Below are 11,573 nucleotides of genomic sequence, written 5' to 3'. Positions count from 1 at the left end.
CGAATACAAACTCATGAGCATAAATTATTTATATTGACGGTATTTTAGTTATTCACAGATATCAGCAACATTTTTGGAGACGCTCCTGCTGGAGGATGGGCCTCCTTCCTCCTATTCAAGTTGAGAGAAAATTTACAGTGCCGAAAGAACAAAAGCACACTTCATTCCCCGCTGACGCTCCTGCTGAAGGATAGTCCTCCGCCTCATTCCCTTCATGAGCTACGAACAGGAGGACCCTTCATTTTTTTAAGGGTCCAATCTACATGGAATGGAATGAGGACCAATTTTTCCTGGCCCTGTTGCTTGTCCCCTGCTGGATTCCAATCCTCCTCTCCAGGGATAGAGCGCTTAGGAGCTGAGCACTCTCATCGTCTGTGACCTTGGGACCGTCTTGAAGATTATGAAAAAGCTTACCTGATGTTTGATTCACACCCAAAAGGTTAGAGAAAAACCGATCACATAAGGATCTGATCTCGTCTGCCCTGGAAGGAAGTGATGCCTCCCTTCTACAGGGAGTGGATCACATTCTTTGATCTTCGCCCCCCCCACACTAACGCCTGAAAGTAAGTTGTGTTTCTATTGCTTTCCTTCATCCATTTTACTCTGGCTCTTTGCCGCCACATTTGTGTGTTCCTCCTCATCCAGAGAACATCGCAGCTTTTCTCTAAGCATCTGATCAATGTTAATTGCCGCTGAATCCCCTTGGTCCACCCTTAGATGTGCTTTGCCTATCTCCTCTTTCAGGCTACAGATTCTTGCCCAACATGCTTCTGTTCCACCCAAATGGTTGCTGCCTAACCTTTTCAAGTTCGATAATAACTTGAACCATCAGGCAGCCTCTGTGGGTTGGAACCAAATATCCTCCACAATCCCCTTAGAACACTCTGTGGAACTCCAACTATGATATGAGATTGTTCTTGGCAAAACCATGAGACGACCATCATTCCCAGATGCATCTGACCATGTCTGGCTGATCATACACTAGTCTAGCGGCAAAGGATGTGAAAGATCTGTTGGGTTCTTCCATAATTCTAAGACTGCGGTCCACAACAGAAGAGGTACCCTATAGTCTTTGATTAACCGTTGGAGATCTACCATAGCTTCTAGTCTGTTGTTAAGAATAGCAGGAAGGTAGATGCGGCCCATGAGGACCTGTGTGCTGTTGTTCACAAAGAAGAACTTCAGATATCAGCAGCATTTCAAAATATTATGATAATACTGCCACAAAAATGTGAAAGTAGAAAACAGGAGCGCTCAATCAAGTCTCAAAGTCCCCCAAATAAACATAGAAAGACAAGAACTCGTTGAGATATTATGAAAACATCCCCTGAAAATTATAATGGCATTTTCGGTTGCTTTTAAACAAGCTCACTTTTAATCTTAAGCTTTTGTTTTCAATTTTCATTGCCTTTAGCATTTTAATAACTATCTTGGATGTTTACCAAACTTTTTCTAAGAAAAATGGTAGAAAATTCAAAATTTCACATTTTTTAATTATTTTTTCTAGATTTTTTAAATTTTTTGAGTTCTCAAAGTTTTCTCTAGACCCCAACATTAACATCCAAGAAGAACCTTTCGAGTAGAAACCAAGAAAAAAGAAGTTTGTGACAACGGTTCGAATTATTATAATCAACTCGGTTTAAGTTAATGATAAGCTAGGTTAAATGGCAGATTGCTATTCTTTACTTATGGTGCAAATATTAGGTGTATAAAAACGTTAGCCGCATATTTTATAATTACAATACCTTTCCTTTATTATTGGAATTCTTTCATTTTTCTCCTGCCAAACAGAAAATTTAGAAAGACTTCTAAAAATTTGCTGGAAACAACAGATCCTGTGCCTCGTTTGGATTTAACAAAAATGACTTGTCCTTTCCAAAGGTGAAAGTAAGACATAAAAAAGATTTCCATCGGACATATCTATATGCATCATATCACGTTACGGAATAGCAAAATTTTGCAGCCCAGTGAATCTTCAACTTAACTGATGGGTTCAAGGCAGCTATTCCGTAACGTGAGAGAGAGAGAGAGAGAGAGAAATAAATGAGTTTTCTCAACAAGAAACCCTTTGTCACCTTTAGGAGTTTAAGAGTGAAAAAAACAACTTTACGTAGATGATTTTTATAACTCTTGTTTTATATATATAATGAGTGAATGATGACTTGGTTTTTCAAAGTCACCCAGCGCTGAGTTATTCGTATGAAACAAATAGAAAGTTGAGAGAAAAAGAGGTAGACTCATACTAGATAACGAAAATATCTATCACATTTTTCTCTTTGTTTCTCTCTTAACTATTCAAATCGAACGATCCCACCTGCCCGTTCGGGTACCCCACTCATTGCCCACGTTATGCTTAATTAATTTGAGCCAAGACAGTCACATGCCCAACCTGGCGAGTATTTGATTGAGCGACAGCAAGCAATATAAATGAGGGGGAAAAGAAAAGGAAAAACAAATCGAGCAAAATATATGGTTGAAATTCCATGCTTCCCTTGGATGCCCATTTAATATAATGCAAGTTGATGTCTACATTAAAGTCTGTTGATTTACATCTATTTTGGTGTCATCGAGTCTAAGCAAGAGAAAGAGAAGGAAGAAGTAGGAAGATGGTACAGTGGGGCCAATTAATGGCCCCATCCTACCAACCACCACCAGGAGGAAGAAAGAAGAAAGGGCCTCCAATCTGATGCGGCCGGCCACCACCAATTGAAAGCGTGGCTCTCGTGCTCCCAAAGACAGAAGCAAAACTGTCGGCAGTCCTGTCCTGCCCACTTCCCCTGAGCTTCCTTTTCTATATTCTGGTTTGTTCTCTGGGTCGTCGGCTGTTGAGGATGAGTACACGTAAATGGCTGGCCCCTCTGCCTACGAGCGAAGCTCTTCGGGAGACGCCGCTGTACAATTCGGATGGGACAGATTCAAATTGGTACACAATTTGGTCATCAAAATCCAAAATCTGATCATTACAATCCAGTTCAGATTCAATTCCAAACGTTGGGTTGGAATCGGATTAAAGTTCTGATTAAGTCGAACTTGGTAGCCGGTATGTCTAACCTGAGTAGGAGGAACACCTACCTTTTAGTACATAAATAAAACGTACTAAGGTTGATTGAGCGGCTTAAATTTTTTATGTTACATGAATTGGTTCAAACATGTACCACTTCTGCCTCAAAGGGCATTTTGCAACCAAGTAATAGGCAGCTCATGCTGTATATATATATATATATATATATATATATATATATATATATATATATATATATATATATATATATATATATATATATATATATATATATATATATATATATAGAGAGAGAGAGAGAGAGAGAGAGATTGATTTTACAGAGAAAGTGAAGACACAATAGGAGGTGCAATGCCATTTTGTCGTCAACGGTTACCGGAGAATGCTTTTTACTTCGTTAAGACCTTTGTTGATTGTTTCACCCATGCGAACATAAATCCCTTTCAAAACGGCACATTTGTACGTGACGAGGCTTCTAGGTTAGATAGCCTCATTATTTCTGATCCACTGTTGATCTGAAATCCACTGTTCAAGCAAGCACAGATCTCAGCAGCGTAGGGTAAAAAACCGTGATTGTGAGGTCCCATGACGGGGTTCCGACTAAAGATCTTCAGATATGAAAACCTGGATAGATCACCATAGCTAGAAAACGCACCCCTGATAGAAGTAATTTGTTTGAAAAATCAGTAAAAAAATTTTAATTAACGATTTTTATAGTAACTAACTTTTAGCTTTTATATTAAAAAAAAGTATTTTTAGTTAATAAAAAATTAAAAAAGTCTGTCGTTAAATGCCTTGATGTGCAAGAAACTTCTTCCAACCGATGATGATTGATTGGAAGAAAAAAAGAGTTGTTTTAGGACCCGGGAGTAACACGGTCCCTCTGCGTCCTGTTTCCGCCATTAGGAAAAAGATTACAAATGACTGCAGGAGTGTCAGCGAGGAAGAATTTAGAACCAGGCTCCTTGAGTTGATCCCACTCTATTTTCATCTAGAAATTAGTCAATTACCTTCCACTGACAGGGGACAGGCACTCCTTAACGACTAGCCTTCACTCTCATGGCTACCTACAAAGAACGAGGGAGGTGACAATTATTTTATAGAATAGTTAAGTGAAGAGTAAGAAAGTGGCTATTTGCTTGTTGCTGGAGACACAAGCACCAACTCCATTGCTTCGGCTGATGAGTGCAACACAGAAGAAGAAAAGGGACGAACAGCAGCAGGAAGGAGGGAGGAGACCAAGCTGACGATGGTATTGATTTCTCGAGGGATTCAAGCGAGAAGATTGAGAAGGAGACGGAGACCTTTGGAGGTCTAAGCAGATGAAAAGCAAGTGACTAGAGCCTAGACATTGAACAGAGAGAGAAAGGGAGGTCCTCCTCTTCTCCCCCCATTATCAATCATGTTTGTCCAAGACAGATCCGAACCAGCAGCAGCGCCATCCCCGCCACCACCCAATTACTCAAAATCCCAAATCAAACCCACAAGGCTTCCTCATCTGCCCAAGCACAAAGAAGACGAAGAAGGACCTCACAACGCCCTAGGCCTCTCCTGCTTCTCCCATAACCTGTCCAAGGTTCTTGTCTTCTCCTTCGCCCTTGCCACAGCGGCCATCGTTTTTTTCCTCTTCCGCGCCAGCGACGCCACCGCCTTCTGCTTCCAGTCCGCCTCTCTCAGGGAGATAGAGTCGAAAATTACATACCCTCAAGTCCAATTCAATTCTGTTCCGCCAATCACCGACCGTACGAAGTACTCCTCCTTCAAAACCGAGCGATGGATCGTCGTCTCCGTCTCCTCGCCCCCCACCGACGCCGTCCGTGCTCTGGTGAGGATGAAGGGATGGCAAGTTCTCGCGATTGGCAACGCCGACACTCCGAGTGACTGGCAGTTGAAGGGTGCCATCTTCCTCTCTCTCGATGACCAAGCCAAATTAGGCTTCCGAATCATTGACCATCTTCCCTACAATTCTTACGTTAGGAAGAACGTTGGCTATCTCTTCGCCATCCAGCATGGCGCCAAGAAGATATACGATGCCGACGATCGGGTGGAAGTTATCGGCGGGGATCTCGGCAACCATTTCGATGTCGAATTGGACGGGGAGGAGGCCCGAAGAGGGACGATGTTGCAGTATGTTCATCGGGAGGTCCAGAACAAGAACAATAGCCACGTGGGTAGTCCGGTTGTGAATCCGTATATACATTTTGGGCAGAGATCTGTCTGGCCGAGAGGATTGCCTCTTGAAAACGTTGGAGATCTCGGGCATGAAGAATTCTATACGGAGGTCTATGGCGGGAAACAATTCATACAGCAGGGTATATCGAACGGTTTGCCGGACGTTGATTCGGTGTTCTACTTCACGAGGAAGACGGGATTCGAGACATTCGATATCAGATTCGATGACCATGCCCCTCGAGTTGCATTACCGCAGGGGCTAATGGCGCCCATGAATTCGTTCAATACATTGTTCCACGGTCCCGCTTTTTGGGGTTTGATGCTCCCTGTTTCGGTTAGTTCCATGGCTTCGGATGTGATCAGGGGATACTTGGCACAGAGGATTCTGTGGGAGATGGGAGGATGTCTTGCTGTTTATCCTCCAACAGTTCATCGGGTTGATCAGATTCAACTGTATCCATTTGCAGAGGAGAAAGATTTACATGTTCATGTAGGTAGACTGATCAAGTTTTTGATCTCTTGGCGATCGAATATGCAGACGCTGTTTGATAAGATACTGCATTTGAGCTATTCCATGGCGGAAGAGGGGTTCTGGACGGAGCAGGATGTGAAATTCACCGCAGCTTGGCTCCTGGACTTGTTAGCGGTTGGTTATGTTCAGCCAAGACTAATGACGCTCGAACTCGATCGGGGGCGGACAGTTGTTGGTCATGGAGATCCGAAGGAATTCGTCCCGCTCAAGCTTCCATCAATGCATCTTGGTGTTGAAGAAGGGGGAGCTGTGAACTTTGAGATCGGAAACCTCATACAGTGGCGAAAGAATCTTGGCAATGTTGTTCTGATCATGTACTGTGATGGCCGTAATGTGAACCATACTGCTTTGGAATGGAGAATGCTTTACGGGCGGGTATTCAAACGGGTAGTCATTCTATCGGAACAGGCCAATCCTGAACATGGTGTTGAATTTGGTGGGAAATACTGGGAAGTGTACAAGTAAGTTGCTTCTTGCTCTTAGCTTGACTGAGCTTTCATTTTTGTTTGAGATCTTTTCATGTGTAGAACCCCTTTCCTCCGCGTCGACAAATATATACATTGGTAGAAGACGAACGGACGTGATTGTGCGGTGACCCTTTATTTCTCTTGTGGTATTTAGAATGACGGAGCAAATGGACTCTTTCTCCAACATCTGAGAATTTTGTTTCCTATTTTTTGCCAATTGCACACCTGTCTTTGCAGGCCATTTGTAGTTGTTTTGAGGGGCTAACTTTTTAGGATGTCTTCTCGCACACTATGGTGGTTCTAAATTTGCAAGTTTATGTTTTTAGCCGTTATTGCTTTAAATGGTTCCTCGTTTCCACTGGACGTTGATGAGTTTTCCGCCTGTTACTTCAAGTGTTTTCTGTATTTCCTTCCAATTTCTCTGCCTGGTTTTTAAGCTACGGTTGGAGTTTCTGATGCCTGATCTGCATGGGTGATATGCAACTCTTTTCCTAATATTACTTATAAAATGTAGTTAGAATGTAGGATATTCATATACCCTTGTCTCTTTGGCAGTTTAGATGATAATTTTATCTTGAAGTAGTACTTCCATTGGTTGAGGTCATTTCTACATGGATCAGTTTTTTTCTTTTTGACGAAACAAGAGGTTTTGTTAAAGGTAATAGGATGACGAGAAGTCAGCTATTACATGAGAGCAGCACGCCCTTCTTACATAAAGGGGCATATATCAGATAGTTCAGTGACTACTAGATTAGTCTGATCGAGATCCTTTTGGACCATAGACGCAGCTATACAATGAGAAATCATAGTAAATGCTTGGTGATGTAATAGCAGGTTTAATAACTTGCAACTGAACTTCAAGTGAACGAAGGCCTAATAGTGGGCTCATGTCTGTCTCTTGTTCTTGCCTTGCCCACCTTTCTTGTCACCCACATGCCTACTGCATCTTTTGCTGCTGGAATATTTCCCCAAGAACCCAGTGATTGCATATTGACTGTCTTGAGGCTTAACTAATATCAACTGAATGATGCAGTTTGTGACTAAATAATGCTGCATAATTCTAAATAAAGGTTTCATAGTCAATAAGGTTGTAGTCAACGGTGATACTTGGTTACATGAAAAATGTTCATGTTTTAGTAACCTCAAAACAACCTCAGAAGATTAGCTAATAGATAAGTTACATAAGAGAAATTCGAGTGACAAATTTTACCATTAACTGAGTGACTAAACTAGTACATTGGCATGACAGTCAGTTATTGATTATTACCACTTAACCTGTTAACTTACACACTCAGCTGTCGAAAAGGAAACACAGGTACGAGAATGAAGATTTCAAAATGTGTAGATAACTTGATAGCCCTAAGGTTGGAAACCAACCATAATTAGATAGGCCATAGTATTGCAGGTTTGCAACCTTAAAATCCAATAGTTTGGTTATTGAGAAACATGCATAATGTCAGCAGAATGGGTTCTGGACAGGCAAGGTAGATAAAGAGTCCATCTATTTTCAATGTTTCATCATTATGTTTAAGTAAAAAAGTTGAAAATAGGATGGCATATTTATGCAGACCCAGTAATTTTCAGTGGGTGTTGAGCCAGTAGGTCATGACGTGCTTGTAGCCTTGTAATAAAGTAGACTTGCAAGGTTGGATAACTCTTTATTAAATTATGCCCTTTTTTAAATATCTACATGTATGACTTCTTGTCTGCACATGCCCCATGTCTTAGATGGTTCAAGATGAAAAAATATACTTTGAAATGGAAAGCATGGTAGATTTTACAGATCTACAGAAGTTACTGCATGCTGCATGCTTATAGCCTTATTATCCATGTGGCATTGGAGAGTAGGTGAACGGAAGAATGACTAAGAAACTAAGAAAATCGGTAGGTATAGTCTAAGGTAAAGTGGATTAACCAAGTCAAAAAAAACCAATCTGTGAATTATCAACTCTGTCAAACTTGGTGAAGCCTTGAGGTCTAGTATATACCTAACCAATCTGTGCATTATGAAGTCATTGTTTAGTGGTCCAGAGGAGGATAAGTAGGCAATCATATCTACTGTTGGCTGGAGGAGGATAAGCATGCCCTTAACTTTATTGCAGTAGTTGTCAACTCTTTTGCTTTCTTATGTCTCCCTTTCCGTTGAGTTGCTTTTTTATGTTTTGTTAGTTGTTCTTTAGGCATACTACTGACTTCTCTTTGACTAAGTATATTGTCTTCTACATCTTTCACTTAATCTTTTGGTGTGGAAAGGGCAAAAAAGCAACTGTCAAGTAAAATCTTTAGTAATAGGGCCTTTTGTTATTAGTGCTGAGTGTTGCTCTGGAAGATGATACTCTGACAGTGACACACATTGTAATGAAGGTACATGTCAGGATGACTTGTTTGCTTGAACTTGTCATCTTAGTATTCGGTTCTAACAAACTATGTTCAGAACTAGATTAACTAAAATGGGATAAATTTTGAATGTGGAATTCTTAGGGGAGGATGTGATTGGAGTCTCCTTGAATTTTAAGGTTTTAACGTCTTCTGAATGTGAAATGCCATTTGGTGCTCAGAGGGCCCAGAGTACTGCACAAGTCAAATGTGCAGCCTACGTCCATCCGTCTTTTCAGCACTGAGTTGAGGCAGATGATGTTCTGTGTTCACTTATTTGGTTGAATTTGTCTTCTTGGCTTGTTACTGGGAAACCGTGCTGTTAGTTAACAATGTGCAGGATCGAACTAAGCAATTGAATTAGGCTGAATATGGGATACAGGATTCTTAAGGGAAGATCTGGTTGTTGTTTTTGAATTTAACGTGTTCTGATGTCTGAAATGCAAGATGACTTTGAGTTAGCCCGACAGTTGTTGGTGAAAGTTAATCAGATGAGTTTCTGGTTAACATCTCTCGTTAGTATTTCTTGTTTGTATGTGCCAATCTTCTTTGGTAGCTGGAAGGAAAACCCTTTGTCATGCTTTAGTTTTCTTTTTTCATTCAATTTCATATAATTTGATCAGCTTCAGCATTGGCTTCAGTAATATATATATATATATATATATATATATATACATATATTTATATAAACCTCTGGGTCGGAAACCCTGATACTGTATCTTTCGGCATATTGTTTACTGTGTTAATTCTCTCATGGAAGAGTATAAGATTTTTGTATGCTTTGGTTACACCATGTTGTAGGGTCCTACCAAAGATATTTGACAGATTTGCAAATGCTGAAGGGTTTCTTTTTATTACCGATGACACTATCCTCAACTATTGGAACCTACTGCAGGCAGACAGGGATAAGCTATGGATTACTAACAAGGTAATTTCTAATTCTAAATTTGCTGCTGATACTTTGATGTGAGATCTCGTGAGGATTCATAATCCATGTCCATCAGGTTCCAAAGTCCTGGATTACTGCACCTACCAATTCTAAGAATTCAGCTTGGTACATAAGAGAAGGTGTGGATATCGTGAAGAAACTTATGACCTCTCTTCCTGTCCATTTCCAAATCAATTACAAGGAGAACATTGGTGAAGAAAAGCTTGTCATCTGCAGTTCAGACATATTTTATGTTTCTCAGCGATTTGTGGCAGATTTTGTTGATCTTGTGAGCCATGTTGGAGATCTGAAGCTGCATCAGAAGATTGCTGTACCAATGTTTTTTCTGGCAATGGATTCATCATCTAACTTTGATTCTCAGGCCCTCAAAAGTATGATTTACAGAGTTGGTGGTGAATCATCTGACCCTAAGAGCTTTTATTTGGCTCAAGCTGCTGCCGTCCATCCATGGAAGGTGTCCAATGATTCTGATTTCATGAAGCTTATTAGGGCCATGTCTTCAGGTGATCCACTCTTACTGGAGCTGCTGTAACATCACTTGGAGGAGTTTGTTACGAAGATTGTTTATTGGGATTAAGCAAAGTGGTTTGGATGGGGGATTCTTTTGTAGATGCATGCCTCTGTTTACTTAAAGATTCGTGAATCTGCTGCGCACTCAAGCCGACAATGCAAATAGAAATTTCTTGGATTCAACAGAAGTGGCTGTACAAGGGTTCGTTAATAGAAAACTTCCACACAAAGAATGATATTCTGTTTCCTGTCATTGCCAAAGGAAAAATTGTATCTGATAATCATCAATGAAAAATCTCTCTCTATCTCTCTCTCATGTTGGCTAGACTTAGTGAGGCAGATGTCAACCAGATCAAATTAAAACGTAAAGGCCTCAAAGCCGCCGTAGCAGTCTTCCCAACCCGAGTACCCACCATTTGCCCAAGTGGAGTCACGTTTGACGCCATTAAGTTAGTTTATGAACCACGGTACGTTTAGTTCTGCAGAGTTCCAACAGCTACAGGGGGTTCCCTGATTCTCCTTCAAATGACCTCTTCAACTAAGCTCATCGCTGCCCTTACCCGATCCCTCTGCCGCATAAGATGTAGAAGTTGAGTGTCTTGGGTATATGCTCAAATGGCTTGATGGGTCCAAGTAATTGATAGTGACAAAGAAGAAGTTGATTAATTTTAACTTTATCAGTAGTTGGTTTCCCTTGGTTTGCTTGAGACACGAGACTGTATGAGAAGACCTCACATACACGGTCTTAGTTTTGGTGTCTAACATAAATGATGATCTTCGTCACATTATGTGTTTTCAAATAAAACAGGAGCTTCATTGAGAACAATGTGAAATACTAGCTTGCTAGTGTATGTCCATTTGTTATCATGTAGTATAATGGAAGTGGGGAAGATAACATTCGGTTCAATGCTTGGAGTTGGCCCTAGCACAAAAATGGAAAGGATACAGTGGAAAAAGGATGAAGAGGACATTTTCCTTGCCTTACCTGCATGAAACGCTTCAGAAACAATTTTGTTATGATTTATGTTTGACATAAAGTAAAGTCATGGCTTAAGCATGAAAGTCAAGCATATGATGCCATGGCTTAAGCTTCTCCATGATTTTTGAAGTGTCAGCCGCCAAGAGAGGTTAACTTGAGAAGGATCAGTTGTTGCAGACATGTTTGATCTATTGAACACGAAGTGTACAACTGAAATGCCAATTCAATAATATTAGCCAGCCATTCAAATGACACATATAGTTAGGGGAGGTTGAGAAACAAAAGCATGACAATAGAATACGGCAAACATAATGTAAGTAAAGGATTACCACTAAATATGCAGCATTAGTATGTATCAAATAGAAAGTACAGAAGGAGTTCCAAGTAACACAAAACACAATAAAACTTACCTGGGGCAAAATCCAGAGTGTGTTTGATAGCATAAGGTATCAGATCTGATGCTGATCTAACATCTCCCTTTTGTGGCAATGTAAACAAAATCAAATTTTATGATCACTATGTGAAAAATGAGTATTTGGGTTCCTCAATTTAAGGTCAAAACCTCA

At 40.5% G+C, this 11,573-nt stretch overlaps 1 protein-coding gene across 1 annotated transcript; it reads left to right on the top strand.

Annotated features, from left to right (window-relative positions):
- Positions 1–3,865: 3,865 nt before the first annotated feature.
- Positions 3,866–10,342, top strand: LOC116266818 (probable glycosyltransferase STELLO1). Its single transcript, XM_031648218.2, has 3 exons — positions 3,866–6,187; positions 9,371–9,497; positions 9,574–10,342. The coding sequence occupies exons 1-3, from the start codon at positions 4,425–4,427 to the stop codon at positions 10,048–10,050; spliced, it is 2,367 nt and encodes a 788-aa protein (XP_031504078.1). The 5' UTR covers positions 3,866–4,424; the 3' UTR covers positions 10,051–10,342.
- The last annotated feature ends 1,231 nt before the right edge of the window (positions 10,343–11,573 follow it).

This window comes from Nymphaea colorata, chromosome 13 (genome assembly GCF_008831285.2).
Source record: "Nymphaea colorata isolate Beijing-Zhang1983 chromosome 13, ASM883128v2, whole genome shotgun sequence".
Classification (NCBI taxonomy): domain Eukaryota; kingdom Viridiplantae; phylum Streptophyta; class Magnoliopsida; order Nymphaeales; family Nymphaeaceae; genus Nymphaea; species Nymphaea colorata.
Note: the sequence above shows the minus strand (reverse complement) of the source record. Positions and strands in the feature narration are given on the sequence as shown.

What these genes read in the sequence shown, in the direction of transcription:
- LOC116266818 (XM_031648218.2), top strand. Translation starts at nt 4,425, where the DNA reads ATGTTTGTCCAAGACAGATCCGAACCAGCAGCAGCGCCATCCCCGCCA. An exon ending in AAATACTGGGAAGTGTACAA is followed by an intron (nt 6,188 to 9,370) that starts GTAAGTTGCTTC and finishes ACCATGTTGTAG; the next exon opens with GGTCCTACCAAAGATATTTG. An exon ending in AGCTATGGATTACTAACAAG is followed by an intron (nt 9,498 to 9,573) that starts GTAATTTCTAAT and finishes CATGTCCATCAG; the next exon opens with GTTCCAAAGTCCTGGATTAC.